This window comes from Rhagoletis zephyria, unplaced genomic scaffold (genome assembly GCF_001687245.7).
Source record: "Rhagoletis zephyria isolate East Lansing unplaced genomic scaffold, Rhagoletis_zephyria_1.1 Rzeph_scaffold_02517, whole genome shotgun sequence".
Classification (NCBI taxonomy): Eukaryota; Metazoa; Arthropoda; class Insecta; order Diptera; family Tephritidae; genus Rhagoletis; species Rhagoletis zephyria.
This window is the reverse complement of record NW_016159601.1, coordinates 59354-78931: the sequence shown is the minus strand read 5'-3', so window position 1 is coordinate 78931 and position 19578 is coordinate 59354. Positions and strand designations below refer to the sequence as shown.

Sequence of the window (19578 nt, the reverse complement as noted above, 5' to 3'; positions counted from 1 at the left end):
CAAGCTTGTCAAAATCCAACAGCAATTCAATTAAAAATGATTTCTTACACAAAGGACTCGTCTGTCCGAGTCGAGCTTTATTTTTCTTCTAATAATAAGCAAATTACAATTTTAAAGTTATGCCTGCCAATGTGCAGCGCTACGAAACAACAGAGAAAACGACAGAATAACAAAAACTACTCAAGAAACCAGTGATGCCACTGAATACGAAAAATATATACATGTAATCAAATCAGTGATGGGACCTGATGTGTTATACATCCTGCCCGGCTGAACCGTCACGGTTCAGGATCTCTTCGTTGGGACCAGTTAGCCGGCAAAACTTCTGAACCGGTCGCTGACATCGGTGCTTTACATACAGACCTTCGGCTGTTCTCTTATCGCTGTTGTACTCGACGGTTACGACGCGCACTAGGCCATCGTCGCCAGGATGTACATCGATGACTCGTGCCATACGTCAGTGAGCTGGTGGAAGATTCTCGTTGAGGATAAGTACTACGTCGCCGCGTTGAAGATTGGGATGAGGACATACCCATTTGCCACGTGCTTGAAGCGAAGTGAGGTAGTCTTGCTGCCATCGCTTCCAAAAATGTTCATACATGCGCTGCAGCCGCTGCCAATACTTGAGACGATTCTCAGGCTCGGGGCGTGAAACAAGCGGTCGTACAATGAGGAACTCTCCAGGAGTGAGTGCTAGACCACCTTCGGGATCATCGTGAAGAGCCACCAGTGGGCGAGAATTCAAACACGCTTCTATTCGAGTTAGTAGAGTGCTTAGTTCTATAAATCTCAATGTTTGACGACCAATCGTCCGGTACAGGTGCTTCTTCGCAGATCTCACAGCGGCCTTCCAGAGTCCACCATGATGTGGAGCTGCAGGAGCGATGAATCTCCACTTCGTACCTACAGCGGCTACATGCTGTTTCGCTTGCGTGTTCGACCATTCCGCCAAGTCAAGCTGCAGCTGTTTATTGGCTCCAACAAATTGCGTACCATTATCGCTGTAAAGTGTGGCGCAAATACCTCGTCTCAGCCAGCTCTATATGCACGGCCATGGAGGCCATGCAGACGGAAATCGCACCATAAGTCTTGGTCAAAACGTTCGACCTCTTACCACCCAGTCGCACATTAAATGGGCCGCAGTAATCGAGGCCTGTGTGAGTGAACGGTGGTGCAACCAATACTCTTGATCTCGGGAGCGAAGCCATCTGNGTGGCGCAAATACCTCGTCTCAGCCAGCTCTATATGCACGGCCATGGAGGCCATGCAGACGGAAATCGCACCATAAGTCTTGGTCAAAACGTTCGACCTCTTACCACCCAGTCGCACATTAAATGGGCCGCAGTAATCGAGGCCTGTGTGAGTGAACGGTGGTGCAACCAATACTCTTGATCTCGGGAGCGAAGCCATCTGTTGTTGTTGGGTGATTCGCTGATGACGGCGGCATACAACACATCGATGGACAAATGTCTTGGCCAATGCGCGCATGTGTACGATCCAGAAACTTTGGCGCAAATACTGCATCATCCCTTGAATGCCACCATGAATACACTTCTCATGGGCATCGCCGATAAGCAGCCATGATAATGCTCCATCCTTCGCTAAAATGATCGGGTGCCGTTGATTAAATGACAACTCTGTTCTCTGTAAGCGACCACCGACTCGAAGTATCTGTTTTTCGTCCAAGAAGGGATTCAGGGACTTTAGCTTACTTGTGGAACTTATGCTGGAATGAGATCTAAGCGAATTAATATCTGATAGGTACACATTACCTTGTGACTGTCGAATGTGAACCTCAAGGGCCCATGCCCTCTCCTCTGTGGTCAGCGGATCTCCTCGGTGACCTCGGAATGCAGGTAAGATTCGCCGTAGACGCGCCGTAGTGTCAAGCAGTCGATTTAGACGGCTAAACTTTTCCACCAAAGGAATTCGTCTGCCACCGAATGTCGTGCTCAATAATCCACATGTCGCAGCGGTCACCAAGCTGCGAGGGGGGTGGCTCTCCAACGTGGCTGTCTGTTGTTCTTCGTCAGTCAAAGCAGGCAACTCGGTGCTACGGTTGAAACAAGTGTACATAATTGGTGGACCAGTCCACCAGAGTGGATGATCTTCAAGCGCCGTTGGTGGAATGCCACGACTGGCGCAGTCTGCTGGGTTGTGTTCACTTCGGATGTGTCGCCAACAATTCACTTCAGAATGAGTTTGTATGAATGCCACACCGTTGGCTACATACGGCTTTATTACGGTCGGTGCTTTCTGGATCCAGTGGAGGACAATGGTCGAATCACTCCAATACATACAATCTGCGCTGTCCAGTCGCAAGGCGTGACAAATCTCTTCCATTGTCATAGAGAGTAGTCGTGCTGCACTGAGTTCCATTCGTGGAATTGTAGTACTCTTACTGGGTCCTACCCTTGTTTTGGCCGCAACCAGGGATACGCGTACCGCACCCTCTGGATCTTCGATGGGCACATAGACGACCGCAGCGTAAGCTTTGCTGCTGGCGTCACAGAAGCCGTGCAAGTTTACCGTGGACGTCTTGGTCATGCCCAACCAACGCAACACCCGAATACTGGAAAGGTGGTACAAACCATTCCGAAATGTTAGCCATTCATCTCGTAAATCGCCTGGTAATGGTGTATCCCATGGCAGCTCTGCCTTCCAAAGCATCTGGATAAAAATCTTGGCCATTCGATAACCGGCGACAATAGTCCCGATGGGTCGTATAATCGTGCGACATCGCTTAGTACGTTGCGTTTAGTAGGAATTGCATCGAGCACTGGCAACCGTACTTTGTAAAATAAGGTGTCATTATTAGGGTTCCAGTGCAAGCCCAGTACAGTGATATCAGAATTACTCGGAAACGACTCGCTGCTGGTAACTGATGCATCCGCAAGAGCCGTCAAGGTCAGCGTGCAATTGGAGTTCCACACACATGGCGACATTACGAGCACGCTCGATTGCCTCTGTAGTAGTATCTACACTATCCAAGTAATCATCGACGTAAAAGTTTGAGGGTATGCTCCCCTTAGCCTCAGCTGCCCGGTTGACATTGTGGATAACTGAAAAGTTATCACTGGCGCACTGTCGCAATGCGCGAATAGCGTTGTACGGTCCACAAGCCATACCGTAGGTGACCGTATTTAATTGGTAGGTGCGGATCTGTTCGCTTGGTGACTCCCGCCAGAGAATCTGCTGCCATTTGCGATGCCTTTTATCCACCTCAACCTGACGGAACATCTTCTCCACGTCCGCCTTAATGGCAATTTGAAACCGTCGAAATCTGTGAAGGATGTAGACGAGATTGTCCTGCAATTGGTTACCAACAAGTTGCGTGTCGTTCAATGATATGCCATTGCTCGATTTAGCCGAAGCATTAAACACCACACGGAATTTCGCAGTCACAGCATGATGCGGGTTATAGTAGCATTGGTCGTAGTTAACTTCTCTCTCCGGGATGTGATGCATATGACCAAGCTGCTCATACTCCCGCATAAATTGGATATACCTGTTACGAAGATCCGCATCTCCAGCCAGTTTTCGCTCTAAATTAAAGAATTGACGAAGTGCACCACGATGGGAATTTCCAAGTGCCGGAGCGTTGAATCGGAATAAAATTTGTGCGACATATCGACCATCGGTATTCCTCGAAAACGTGTCCAGGAATATTTGCTCGCAGTCCTCCACATAGCTGCCTTCAGGTGGTTCTTCCGCATCCCAAAATTTTCGAAGAAGCTCACCAAGATCATGGTCTTTCAGTTTGGTACTTAAGGACTGAGGCTTGGATTCCTATGATTTGGCATTAGTCGGGCCCAACACAATCCACCCGAGTCGAGTACGCAATGCACATGGTTTATCACAGCCTTCTGATACCACTCCATCTTGGAGGATGGTGCTCCAAATGTCAGCACCGATAAGCAAATCGATGCACCCCGGTAAACCAAATGTAGGGTCAGCCAGTTGTAGACCACTTAAGTACTCATAGGCGGCTGTGTTTACAGGAATCGCGGGTGTCGATGAAGTGATCGAATTCAAAATGTAAGCGTCGAAGCTAATGTCGACCCCTTCATCAATCCTCGAATGCAGGTTAAGGGTGGTAACGCCCTTAGTGTATGTTGAGTTTTGGCCGACGCCTTCAATAGTCATGACACAGCATCCTCTACGAAGATTCAAACGATGAAACATAGGTTCTGATAAAAAGCTCACCTGAGATCCCATATCACACAAAGCTCTGCATTTATGTAGGTTACCCTGATGATCAGCGAGCAAAACCTGCGCAGTGGCTAACAACACGACGTGATCACCATGAACCAAGAAGGACTGAATTACATCTGACTGTTGTTCACTGCGTGGGAAGACCTGAGGCTGCGATACTGTAGGTTCTGGCTTAGAATTCGATGACTCCATTTGGTGGGAAGTGGCGGCCATGCTAGTACCCGCACCAACAGTCGGACTGCGACAAAGAAGTGTATGATGTTTTTGGCGGCAAACCGTACAAACTCCCACTGAACAATCACGCGTGACATGGCCGTCACGCAGACAGTTGAAGCAAAGGCGCAAACGTCGAACGGTCTCCCAACGAGACGTTACTGCAAGATTCTGCCAGCGATGACATTTGGCAAGACGATGGTTCTCCGAACAATGTGGACAACTTGAAGTATTCGCACCATTCGCTTGTGCAGACGCTAGGTGTGCTCCAGCCCCACGTTGTGCCGTATGTCGTGAAGAGGTGATCACACCCTGCGACACAGACGATGCAGCCGGCATATTCATCGCGCGACGCTCGATGAAACTCAATAAATCTTCCAATCTGGGAATATCGTTGTCTTTGAGGCTCATGCCCCAATCATTTCTTGCTGCTACCGGCAGCTTTGGCAGCAATATTGGAATCGCAAGCGCATCCCATTGTGTTACCGGCAACCCCATGACAGATAATGTACGAAAGCTGTTACGTACACAGTCGATGATATCACGGAGCACCTTCTGTGTGTCGCGTGGATCAGTTGGCAAAGCTAGTATACGTTGCACATGGGTTTGTGACAGCAGATAGGCGTTGTCATAGCGACGCTTCAGTTCCGCCCAAACCTCTTCATATCCTCCAGTATACAACCCAGTGACCATTGGGCCACTATCAGGCTTGACGTACTGCCGCAATTTACTAAGCTTGTATGTTGGCTCGAGATCTGTCCGTTGGTGGTCTCCACCTGGCCATCGAAGGGTGGTATGGAAACAGGATCTAGCCGTTAATCCGCTGCTTGGGTCCGCACGGAGTCATGCTCAACAGGAGTGCATTGCAATAGCAAGCGACGTAATTAAATGCAAACTTTGTTGAATTGCTCTTCCGTGCTAGCGTACAGCGTATCGGGAGTAGGAATATCTGACGACTGTGCCCCAGCGACTAAATCCAAATGATGTTCAACGAAGCGATCCCAGTACTGCTGCACCATTCCAAGAATGTGCTCAATTTCGACCTGGTCTGGACTATAGTCCTCTATATGAACCGTATTAAAAATCCGCGTAATCGATGACTTCGCTGAAGTACGTAAATTCAAAGAAGTCATACCGCAATATATGTTGTACAGTTTTTTCCACAAAATGATATCTGCCTAATCACGCCACAAAGCAAACGTTGATTAGCGGCTTATTGAACAGTTAATTCTGAACGGCTCACGAGTTGTTGTTGTGTCACCTCGAAGCGACAACAAACCACCGCTATTGCCGCACTTCTGGCAAAGTCTCAGTACTCCGTTACACGAAACTAAATCTGTGGAGCCCTTTTCGGTAACTCCAGCTGGATGATGCACTGCTAATCCAAGCGAGACTTCCTCGATCGCTTGTTCGTGAATGCACCGTCGCACTTCAAAATTGCTCCTCACAGGATGCACCAAAAATGTATCAGAACTCCTTGATACATTCAGACGGCCAATCGCTGGCCGCTCTAAAAATCCAACAGCAATTCAATTAAAAATGATTTCTTACACAAAGGACTCGTCTGTCCGAGTCGAGCTTTATTTTTCTTCTAATTATAAGCAAATTACAATTTTAAAGTTATGCCTGCCAATGTGCAGCGCTACGAAACAACAGAGAAAACGACAAAATAACAAAAACTACTCAAGAAACAAGTGATGCCACTGAATACGAAAAATATATACATGTAATCAAATCAGTGATCGGACCTGATGTGTTATACAGCTTTCGTTGGTGTAGCGAAGTGTTAGAGAATTGTGAAAAATGTATGATTTTGCATTTGTTTTCTTGCTTTTTGGCGGCTAGACACTAATTTTAAAAAATTGTTTATTAACTTCATGCAGTTCCAACCTCGTGAATATTAAACACAAGCTCGAAAGGCTGGTTTTACTTATGAAAGAAAAACCCAATACTCGGTTTGCACGATCTCTGAGAACAAAATCACAGAGCTGTTTTTAGTTTAATATATTTTAAATAGATTTGGATCACAAAACTTCTTGCATGTCAAAATATATTCGAAAGACTACACTTAAACTCTCTTAAACGTTTTCTGCTCCTGGCCAGTTTTCTAAGCTCTCATCCTCTGACGAATTGTTGAACCAGAACTCCGTTGTACTAATTTTTACCACGTTTTTATAAACTCGCTTTCTTATCTCATTTTAATTTGCACAAATTTACATATGTACATATGCATATGCACACTATTTAGTTTGCTCGATTTGTAAACAAAGCTTCTCAGCGGTGAAAAATACGCTATTGTGAACAGCCTAAACGAGCGAAATTCACAATAGCGCTATTCTTCATTGAGTGAGCGCCAAAATACTTAATGAAAATTCGTTCGATCAGCACATTCGACCACAGTCGAAGATCGAATGCAACTCATAATAGGGGCCTTAGATGAGAAAAAAATGCCATCAACGCTACCTGGCTAAAATACATTAATAATTCAAGTAAAACAAGTGAGAAAGTCTAAGTTTGGGCGGAGCCGAACATTAAATACCCGGCGCAAGTATTAAATATACGTTTTCCACCTTTCCGAAAGCTACCGCTACATGATAAGCCGGGGTGTATAAATTTTAAGTAAATTAGCGTCCTTAAATTTCGAAATATTGAAATTTCAAGCATTTCTGAAATTTACCGTTATATGAAAAGCGGACGTAATTTTAGTCCGATTTCAATAATTTTGAAAGTTTTGCTTCTATGTGGCAAGCACAATAGCCATACCGAGTTTGGTACAAATTGGTAGAACGGTTACCGAGATACATATATGTGATCATAAGTGGGCGGTGCCACGCCCATTTTCCAAAATTTTATCACAAACGTATTTCTTGGTAAAGAATTGTTGCAACCATCAATTTTGAATAAATTAGCTTTAATATTTACTGATTTATCGAGGATTTCGTATTTTTCTAAATTACCGTTATATGGGATGTGGGCGTGGTTATTGTCCGNTTACGACGTGTGTCCACATGATGTTCATCTCCTGGTGTTTAAGCTAGGTAGCTAAGTGGGACAGTATAGCAAACAGCGCAAATATTGAACCATTGAAAGAATTTACTACTAACACTGTAAATAGATACATTGCGTTTTTCCTTGAGAAACTCGAAAAACAAGAATTTAAACTGTTTCATAAAAAAAAAAACAAAGTACCACAATCCATTACCAATATCCGTACGTATTTTCTACAGATATTTACTATATTAAAGATGAATTTTCGGCTCATCAAATTAGTTTAGTATTTCGCGAAAGAGGTGGGCTACTGAACATAAATGCGAGAACATTCACGAACGTCGCATCCGCAGCTTGTCCAGTCTGTAACTTAGGGGAGTCAGAAAATACACTCCAAGTTCTTGGTACAATCTATAAAAGCATGCGCCTACACTGCTTTGGGGAGACGGTTTTGAATCTGGCTAAAGTAATAAACATTTCAAATGGCTGTGATTACACTTACTTATACAGTATAGGGAGTTAATTTTAACGGAATTCTCATAAACCACACTAAATTTTTGTTTCTTTTCTTCTTCTTAGTTTTTAAGTTGCCAGTATAAATGTCCGACTATCGACCTATTCCGTCATAGCCGTATGTTCGTACTTATTCATCTGTATATTAATATTAAACATTAATTGTATCTGAAATAATAAAAATAATTTTTTTTTGAATATACAACGCTTTTATGTATAAATGGACTAAAAATTGGAAAATAATATTTCTCAATCCTATAGAATTTGTTTTGATAACTTTAGATTTTGAAATTTTAGCAGTCATTATAAACAATTTATAAGATTGAAAATGAAAAAAGTGGAGCGCATGCAATACAAATCATTAGATTTAATTGACAATAGTCAAACTATATAACATATACCTAAAATTTCTACAGAGAAAGTACAAATTTGAGATCGATTTTAATCGGTCGTTATTCATATATCCACATTCATGCATACATTACCATTCAAATGAATTCAGGTCTATTACATGCGCCTCAATCTTTTCATTCTCAATCTCATAAATGGTTTATGATGACTTTTGCTAAAATTTCAAAATCAAAAGTTATCAACACAAATTCAATGGTACTGAGAAATATTATTTTCTAATTTTTAGTCCATTTATAAAAGCGTTGTATATTAAAATGTTATTTTTTATTTTTTTTTATTTTCTACTTTTTAGTCTTGTCTGTATAAAATTTTGCAATAGACGTTAAAATAATTCAACTTGCAGTGAAAAGAGAACAGAAGACTATGCAAGCAAAATATTGTTTGCTGACGTTCTGTATAAACATACATATGTACATACCAGGGTTTTGCGAATATTCGCATTCGCATTCGCAACCGCGGAGCTTCCGCATTAATTTTAACATTCGCATTCGCTTTCGCATTCGCAATAAGCTATGTGGAGCTTTTGCGAATGCGAATATTGTGCAAGTGCATTGATAAAACGTATATCTGGCAAACAAAATGATAAATTGTCGCCAATATTTTTTGCCTGAGGGGATACTACGTTAAAACAGTCCCATTATGTCCCCCTTCTTTTGTAATTTAAAGTCAAAGAGTAAGATCTTGCAATAAGTATTTCCGGAGGAAATTTTCAACGTCAAGCTATAAAGAGAATCGACAATTTGCGCGGTAAAAGATAATCTTTAATCAGGTAATAATTATGTAACTATCAAATATTATTTGTCAAAGGTCTGTTGAAAAAACTGGATCCATTGCTAGTTTTGTTTCTACCTTTTCTTAGATAAGTGTGATAATTTTTGTTTCATAAAACGGCTTATTATTTATGATTAAGTTCCGTGGTTTCTTTTTTATTTAGCAGAAAAACGCACCAAATAATTTTGACCGGTTTTACTATGCAAATACTCCTCTGTGCGCCCGAAAACAAAAACATTTATCATGTTGAGGAGTGGGACTTGGCGTGCAATATATCGTTAGTATTAGGGTTCGAAATTTCAGACTTTGGTATCGATACTGAGTACTCATTCTGGCATCGAGCTCAAGGTATCGATACTCTAAAATTATCAGGGAAAAAGTCTCGATACTACTCAGTATCGGACTCATTGTAATGCGTTGGTTGGGATACTAAAATTATTTTATTCTTCAATCGTATATCTAGTTATTTCCTGAAATTAAAACAATAGAAATTTAAAATATTTGATTTTTATTTCATTTCAGAACTTACTTTCACGTTAGACGTAATTTTAACGTTAAATGTACATACATACATACATATACATATAAACTTTCACGAATTTCAAATTTTATTAAGAATTTTTTTAAACTTTTTGGGTATGCATTTTTGTAGCCTATATAATTTTAGTATAATAATGTGCAAGTTTGAATTAAAAGTCAACGGTATTAAAGTTGAATAGGTTACAAAACTGCATAGCCAAAAGTTTTATAAAAATTCCGCATTTTCGTGAACTTTGCGTAAAGTTTTATGGCCTTATTCATAAAAAATAAAAAAGGTTTATAAACTGAAAAATGTTAGAAAATGTAATTTTGTTAAGCTCTTTAAACCTACTTTATTTTTTATGAATAAGGCCATTAAACTTTAACTTATTTGGTTTATGTTATGCAACAGACTACACGAAATTTCAGTTTATTTTATGTGATGGACAAAACTGAATGATAGTAATCCTTATAAGCACAGAAAATTGGGTTGCCAATGGAAGAAAAAATTAAAACAGTGTGTTTTTTAAAAAGTTTTCGATACTACGAGTACTTTGCAAAGTATCGTGCAAAATCACCAAATAAGGTATCGAGTATTTAAGTACTCATTTTTATACCCTCAGTATCGATGCTTACTCAATGTCGATAGTATCGTTCGTTAGTATAGTATGGAAGGGGCGTAACTCACATTGTCGCTGAAATACAAAAGGCCGTAAATAACTAAAAATCCAAAATTCACTTTTTGATTGATTATGATGCATTTCATCGAATCATAGGTCCCGACATGGTTTTATGCAATAAACAAATTTTAGTTAGTTGTGGCTTTTTTGCATTTAAGCGACCATGTGAATTACGCCCTTTCCATACTATAGCATTCGCACATTTATTTAAACCAAACGCAAATCAATTTAACCCGAACGCAAATCAGTTTAACCCAAACGCAAATCAATTTAAACCAAACGCAAATTAATTTAACCCAAACGCAAATCAATTTAACCCAAACGCAAATTAATTTCACCCAAACGCAAATTGAATAAAAACCAAACGCAAATTAATTTAAACCAAAAACTTCATTGCCACTATAGATTAGTAGTTGTAGTTTGAATCTATAGCAATGGTGGACACGCCATAGAACAATTGTTTATGCTCACTTCACACGTCGTTGGCGAGACAGCAACGGATCAACATCGCGAGTGGCTGTTCCGATTTGTTTCTCGAATGCAAAGATTCCATAGGCAACTTTTAGGTGGAAGCAATAATCGTTTCGTGTGAACGGCCTTTTCACTAATCGCTTCTAATGAATTTGGGTGGCAGCAAACTTTTGATTACACTAATCACCTCCAGTGTTGCCATTTTAGCCCTTTTCCGGCTAGATTTAGCCGGTTGCGGTAGCAAACAGCCGGAGAAATTTCGATTTAGCCGGCAGCCGATTTGTTAGCCGTTTTGCAGGAAAAAATTAGCCCTTTCTATCCGATTTTGCTATTTGCCTTGTTTTCTTAAATATCAAATATGTATATTTGTTTCCATGTTTGACTAAGTGACCCAAAATCTGTTAGAATCGTGGAGAAAATTTTCATATAAGGCAGGGTTGTATGAAATTGGGCCGATTTCGCTTATTTTTATTTTAAACGAATAAGGGATTTTCTTCATAAAATGTTTGTTATAAATGTCTTAATTTTAAGTGTGAAGTTTTATTCGCAAACTTAGAAAATAAGAAATTGTTTCACTGTTAAGACACTTAAGATGCGTTTGTGCTTGGATATAGTGCCAACAAACAGAATAAATATTACATGTAGATATTGTCTTCCCAGATAGCGCATATTCAATTCTGCCTAAATTACAAAACATCATTTTTGCCCACTCCCAAAGTTTTAAGGTAAGGGAAAAGTTGATATTTTCAAGCATTATATACACATATGTATTTTTTTAAACAAACTTTTTTGCTGAGAACTTATTTAAATTCCAAAAACCGAATGCCAACTTGAACTAAAGGAACCAACACTGAAGTGAGTCAAAATGAAAATAAAAGAGCACAAATTTCTATGTAAAGCAAACCTCTCTGGGAATCCTACGAGACATCTGCCGGTCATATGACCGGTCACCTAAATGGGAGATCTGCAGTCTTTTGGCATCATATTTTACATCAGAATTGAAGGGATTTCTGAAAAATCTGACCAGTTCTTTTGTGTAACTGTGATTTTGCATCCCTTGTCAACATATGGCCTCGGTTGAAGTTAACTTAAGGTCGTTGTTTTACTGCCTTAAAATTGAAGGGAAACCCTCCAGTATTGCTGGAGTCAATCGCTACTTTTGAACCGCTACTGCACCGACTCCTAGGTAAGTAGCTACTCTATTAATCCGTGGTAGTGCACATGGTAGTGCAGAGTCGAACCCGTCGTAAGCAGAATAGCGAAAAACTACGACAGAGGGCGCCCATAAATCACGCAAGTGACTACTTTAGTAACTCCCGGTAGTGCAGAGAGAGCCGATGGTGACTACCGCCTAGGACATTGCCTTGTAAAAGTAAGCGATGAAATACACTGCAAGTAGTCGGTCGGTAATTGGCGGTGTTTATCAGGTAGCTACCGATTCAGCAGTCCTGTAGTCACTCCCCCGTACTGCAGGGAATTTTTACAGCGTTTTTTATGTGTATTGGTTTCTATTTGAGTGTATTGAGAATCGGTCAGTCTGAAAGGGCCTTGTAGGGAAGACAATAGGTTTGTTCGTCGAAAATCAAGCGAGAATTATCACTCAAAATATCAGATAGTAAGAAAAAATGCTCCCAAATTCTCTCTCATGTAGAGAAACTTGCAATTTTCTGTACGAACGCAAATTTTCAAGTTTTTCTGCCAGCTCGTGTCCACGGTTGCATTTCAAACAAAAGAAATTTGTATAGATTTTTTAAAATTCTTTCAGAGGGGCAAAAAACAGGATCTACGTGTATATAACTTGTCAGTCCGACTTTCTTCAACATACGTTTCAATTTCTTTGTCGGGTTTACTATATCGACTCTGGTTGAGATTGCATTCCGATTAAGAATACAGTTTTTTTTGCCGAGTACCTTTCAAATCATTGGAATTAACTAAATTAATTAAGTAAACAAGTATTAACTTACATTTTTCGTTTTAAAATCGCTCCAGCTTGTAAATTTTTAAATTTAACGAACTTGTTTATTCAAATTATCGTCGACAAAAAATCCAACCATGTGCCACAATCATATGTTTTTCGTGATTGCAAATTCTTGCTGGCAAATTTTTTTCCGGCTCGAATTTGTAACTTCTCTCCAAGAAATAGTATTTTTACTCGTGATTTATTTAAATAAAACATGTGAAATTTAGTTGAAACATGTTAGCCGTTTTTAGCCGGTTTTATTTGCCAATTTAGCCGGTTCGTCCAAAAAGTTCTGGCAACACTGATCACCTCTAAAATCGCCTCATGTAAACACCATATAATTAGGGTGGCCAGATGCGCTGATTTAATCAGTACATGTGCTGATTTATTTCTATTGTACTGATTTTTAAGAGTCCGAAATCAGTACGCAAAATCTACTGATTTTTTGAGTTTGTACTGATTTTGAACTGATTTTTACATTTAATAAATACTTTTGTAAACTGGTGTAATAGACATTTACTTGAGGTTTACATGTTCAAAACAATGGTTTTTGACAACTCGTACGTTGAAAGCATTAATTAAACTTGAACCATTATTAAAAAGGTATCAGCTTGCAATTGTTTCGTTTCCTAGGATTTCGCAAAATAAGAAACTGTTTGGATTCAACCCAACCCAACAAAATATGTTTAAAATTTGTAGCTTAAAATATGCAAACAGATTCTGACTCGAGCTCATCTTCTACTGAATGGGTAAACAAATTTTTTTTTTTTAATTTTCTAAATTTTTATAAATTTTCTAGAAAGTTTGAGACTTCACTTACATGTATTTTGTTATAGAATTAACTATATTTTTATAAAAAATTTAAATTAAGTAAGGGAAGAAAAAAATTTCAAAACCTTCATTACATTTTACTACTATTTTCCTGAGCACAGCTGTACATACATACGTAATACCTTTGATTTGTTTTAAAGTAATGCATTTTTGTATTGATAATACTATATGTATTTAAAAGTCTATTAGTTATTTTTTGTTAAATTAATGCGCTGTTATTTGGTTGTTATATTGTTAATACTTAATAAAAAATACGCTTAAAAATGAGCTGATTTTTATGGCTTTGTACTGATTTTTGATCACAACTGTACTGATTATGTCACTATAATATCTGGCCACCCTACATATAATAGTAATAGTTACCCTTTTGCTGTGTTGCGTTTAATTTCTATGTAGATTAATAAAATTTGCCTTTGCACAGTGGCCAATTTTTCGAAAAAGCTGGCCAAAAGTCGAAGCGTGGTACAATTGTAATCAAACCTTGTGTATTCGTCTTTATTTTGGTTTCTGGTTTTAAATTTCACCACATGATTTCGAAATTCAAAATGGCGGACCCATAATGGCCGCTGTGTACGCTTAACATAATCACATTTTTAGCAAAACTAAGGCAGTTAAGTATAAAAGGTCATGTTTTCTGCTTTTTTGTTATATAATGTAATGTAGCGGTTAGCAATGTACGCTTCCATTCCGCATGGCCTGGGTTCAAGCCCAGTTTCCGACCAACATCAAAAAATAAGAAACAGATAAGTTTTTTTGTAATAAAGTCGCCCTTTGGCAGGCAATGGCAAACCCCCGTGTATTCAGCAACGAAGAACAGCTTCTCATAAAAATAAAATCCCCGTTCGGATTCGGAGTAAAACTGTTGGTCCCTCCCCTTTGTGTGCCAACATCAAGGCGCACGCCACAAATCGGAAGAGAAGCTCGGACAAATTCTAAGGAGGTCTTAATGTTTGTTTCTAAAAATCTTGATGTTCAAATTTACACGGGAACTGCGAGATTTTGAATGAATCAATAAACAAGACATACATATTTGTTGGTACAGGAATATATTTTTAAGATAACAATTTTATACACCGTCAGACTCGCAGTCATCTGAAGTATCCAAGCTCATATCTATATTTTATGATGGCAATTCCGCATCCGCATTTACAACAGTTGATAATAATTTAATGGCATCTGACGACAGTTTATGATTTTGTTTTGGTGGGTTTAAACGTAAACTTGAAATGACAGGGTCCGAGGATACAAGCAGCCGATATTTTTTAATATCCTTATTCCTTGACTTTTGGGCTTCTTCGGAAAGTTGCCCAATTGGCAGGGGTGCCCATTCAATAATGAGAGACCCATGGATGCCCACTCTAATATAGAAGTACTTTCTGACATCATTTAAATTCTAAAAACATCCAATCTTTAAAACATCAAAATCTTGACAGAAATAATTTTTTACATAATTTAAATCTTTTAAACATAAAAAAATTAAAAATCGCGTATAAAAACTGATGTCCAAAGTACACTGGCGGCTTGTGGCAGGTGGTTTTAACCAAGGTGGATGGGAAAAACTTCAATCTATATGAAAAAGAAAATTAGACCGCCCATCTCGACCACTCTCGTAACTATTTTCCTAATCCATCATAATGAGTAAACAAAAAAAAAATCAATCCATGAATATCTACGTCTTAAGTCAGTTTTTAGATGGCGTGACAATGAAAAAACATGTTTTACATACTCTAGATTACAATGCCCATGAGCGGATGCTTGAAAACTGTTATTTTTTTTTTAAGAATAATACCACGATTTTAACAACGACGAAAACTCTAATTTACGAAAAGTTTAGAGCGAATAGCTAGCAACAGTCACTTCGATCACCTGTAACACTAAATGCCTTAAGAGAATCGACTTGTTCTCTCATGACGATACGCAGTAGAGCCCTCCTAACAATATATATAAGATGGTAATGCATACGAATACACCAATTTTTTTTTGGACTTTTGGCCAGGGTTTTCCAAAAATTGGCCACTGTGCTTTGGTTTAATTTAATTTGCGTTTGGTTTAATTTAATTTGCGTTTGGTGAAATTAATGTGCGTTTGGGTTAAATTGATTTGCGTTTGGGTTAAATTGATTTGCGTTTGGTTTAAATAAAAGTGCGAATGCTATATATTACCGACATGCTGAAAATTTGCGTTTATTTGCCTCAAAATATCAAATCACATTGAGCGCATAGAATGAACAACAAAACGGATTTGATGGCTTTTCATACCGACAGCGGTGAGTAATTAATTGTGACTGTCTGTAACTAGGAAAAGTCGAGCTCAGCTAATAAAAAAACTGATTGCAAGCTCTTCATTGCAGGTTAACCATTTCAAGAAGTCACCCGGGTACTAAGAAGGTCCGAGACGTTCATCATCCGCGATTCCAATAATTCAAATTATTGTAAAAAACGTGGCGCCTTTTTAACAAAATAACAAGATTTTAAACTAATTCGGCTGGTTGCCACGACTTTCAAAACAGAATTTTCTTCGAAATTTTCATTCCTAAAAAATAACAATTTATTTGCCATTTCCACCTATTTAGAACCTCGCACACATTTTTCAAACCAGTCACAGAAGAAAGGATTAAAAATGAATTACAAAAACTAAAATCGAAAAAGGCTAAAAAACAGGTTCTTCAAATTCTGAAACCACCAAAAGAATGCGAATGAAGAATTCTTCGGAAAACAACAGTTTTTAAACAACGATCTTGCCATAATGAAGAATTCTTTGGAAAACAACGGTGTTTAAACAACGATCTTGCCATAATGCTAGTTTGTGAAGATGAAAGTCAGGAGGATACATCCGACATTTGCAGCCCCGATACAATTCTACAAAAAGGAATTATTGCACCGCAATAACAAACAAATAAATATAACTGAAAGTCCTCCCAACTGGTGCAGCGTTAATCAAAAAGAATTTACAATTTTGTTTCAAGTTTGTCGCCTCGAGAGAGTAGTTTTGATTAACGACCCTTTAAGAAACAGGATGTAACCCGAAGAGGCAACAACATTACTTTTATTAAATACAATGTTCTAACTTTAAATTCAAGTTCTAAATAAAAAAAATCCTAAAAATTACTAACTTTTCCATTTTTTATTTACCTAAATCACCTAATTTACTCACCTAAATTATTTCTTAACAAGTGAGAAAGTCCAAGTTCGGGCGGAGCCGAACATTAAATACCCGGCGCAAGTATTAAATATATGTTTTCCACCTTTCCGAAAGCTACCGCTACATGATAAGCCGGGGTGTATAAATTTTAAGTAAATTAGCGTCCTTAAATTTCGAAATATTGAAATTTCAAGCATTTCTGAAATTTACCGTTATATGAAAAGCGGCCGTAATTTTAGTCCGATTTCAATAATTTTGAACGCTTTGCTGCTATGTGGCAAGCACAATAGTCATACCGAGTTTGGTACAAATTGGTAGAACGGTTACCGAGATACATATATGTGATCATAAGTGGGCGGTGCCATGCCCATTTTCAAAAATTTTATCACAAACGTATTTCTTGGTAAAGAATTGTTGCAACCATCAATTTTGAATAAATTAGCTTTAATATTTACTGATTTATCGAGGATTTCGTATTTTTCTAAATTACCGTTATATGGGATGTGGGCGTGGTTATTGTCCGATTTTAAAAATTTTCGGCCATTTGGTATGCTGCACCAGGACCAACAACTGTGCCAAGTTTGGAAGAAATTGGTGGAGCGGTTACCAAGATATACACATGTAAACATAAGTGGGCGTGGCTACACCCATTTTCCAAAAATGTATAATATTCTTATTTTTCGTCTAAAACTCATTGTAAATATCAATTTTGAGTGAATTATCTTCAGTAGTACTAAAATATCGCAGTTTTCGATTTCTGAAATTTACCGTTATATGGGAGGTAGGCGTGGTTATTGTCCGATTTCGCCCATTTGCAATACCATCCGTCCTACGCCCAGAAGAAGTCCAATGTACCAAGTTTCGTTAAGATATCTCAATTTTTACTCGAGTCATCGTGTGCACAGACGGACGGACGGACGGACGGACGGACAGACAGTCACCGCTTAATCGATTTCTCTTTTCATTCTGATCATTTATGTATACATTTGTCTATATCTATCTCGATTCGTTTTGCCTGTTACAAACAACCGTTATGTGAACAAAGTTATAATACCCTTGGGTATAAAAATATTTGACATCCGCATTCGCATTCGCATCTGCATCCGCGATGTTTGCTTTCCACGTTCGCAACATCCCTAGTACATACATTGTACATATAGCAACAGTTAATTTCTTTTAAAGAAATTGATATGGTCGTCCATTTCCGCTGTAGCGTATGTAAATAGTGCATATATTTAGGCGCAATATTTATCTTCCTCTGGCGGGGCGACATCTAGGGTCTTCTAATTGTATCTCTTTGATATGATGCCTACAACGAGGTTGATATCTAGACTAGGTTGATATCTAGAATTTGCCTATTTATGGCATTGCTATATTTATAATATAAATGGCGGTCTGGACATACAACATTGCAAGTTGAGAAAAGCGATGTAATAATAAAGAACATTTTACTACTACTGCTACTACTATAGAATGTGCAAAAATGCTTTTTCATTTACGATACCTTGCGCACTAGGAATGTTAATCCCGGGATTTCGGCCTTCTTAGTAATTTTCACTGATGGCAACAATAGATACTCTTTTTTTACCAGTATTGCTTTATTTCTTTTTTTATTTAATAATTAGTATTTTTTACAAAAGTTTAGCTCATTATACATACAATACCGCGCGATCGTATATTTTAGATACAAATATCAATATACTCGGGAAACCATGGGCCAAATATTTTAAAATTGCGTTTTTAATTTCTCACTCTGACGTCAGTAATTCAAAAACGATTTAAAAAATTCAGCAGGGTGTCTCAGAAGTAACCTGCCAAACTTAAGGAGAAGGCATACTCAAATGCAATGTAGTTAAAATATATTAAGGAACCATTATAAAATTAGGACTATATTGCGATTTTAACTTTTTGATATTTTCTTCCCCAACATTGACTATCTCTGGTGAAAACAAAATGTACTGAGCTATAACTTTACATTACATAAAAAAATTACTCATTTAATAGATATATCAGAAAGGTGCCATTCTTACTATTGCGAATAGAAAAAAAAAGTTATAGCCGCTTTTGTGGGTAAAGGACTGAGACATACTAGAATGTATTTAATAGATTTAAATTTAAGTGGGTCTTGTTACCGACCAATGACATGCTAAATAGTACAAAGGTACATTATTACTTGCTCCTGACATTATTTTGTGTTACTTAACGGAAATAATGAAAGTTGATTTTGTGGAATTGGACCCTTCGAACATTGTGTTATTAATACTATGACAGAGAACACGCAGTATATGTCGCATGAATATGCGGATATTCACCTAATTTACGGTGAAGCTTGCTGTAATGCCAGAGCTGCTCAAAGACTTTATGCAGAGCGATACCCCAATCGTCGGCATCCGGGCCGTGAAGTATTCGCCCGGAACCATAGAGAAATATATGAAGGTAAGTGATTTTTACACCTTTCTCGTTTGAAGCCATTCTTCTTTTAACTATCATTTTTAACTTTTTTAAGGTCGCATACCTGGAAGGCGTGGCGGCGAGACAGGACGTCCTGCAACGGTAGATGTTAAAGTTGTGTTAGAGGAAGTGGAACTAGGTCCATCGACTTCAGGGAGAATGATGGAAAGACGGACGGGAATGCCAAAAACTACAGTTCACAAAGCTTTAAAATACCATCCCTACCACATTAAACGTGTTCAGACTCTACAAGAGAGAGATTACCTGTCGAGGGTTAGATTTTGCAGTGAAATGTTGCGAATGCATGGTTCAGACCCCATTTAATAAAATAATTTGGAGCGATGAATCATCATGCAAACGTGATGGTTATTTTATTTTACATAACCTTCACAGTTGGCAGATAGACAATCCTCA

At 38.6% G+C, this 19578-nt stretch overlaps 1 protein-coding gene and 1 pseudogene across 1 annotated transcript; both read right to left on the bottom strand.

Moving 5' to 3' along the window:
* Nucleotides 1–253: 253 nt before the first annotated feature.
* Nucleotides 254–2670, bottom strand: LOC108367057 (uncharacterized; annotated as a pseudogene).
* A 1119-nt stretch (nt 2671–3789) lies between these two features.
* On the bottom strand, nt 3790–5121 carry LOC108367056 (uncharacterized). Its single transcript, XM_017621580.1, has one exon. The coding sequence runs from the start codon at nt 5119–5121 to the stop codon at nt 3790–3792; it is 1332 nt and encodes a 443-aa protein (XP_017477069.1).
* Between the last annotated feature and the right edge of the window lie 14457 nt (nt 5122–19578).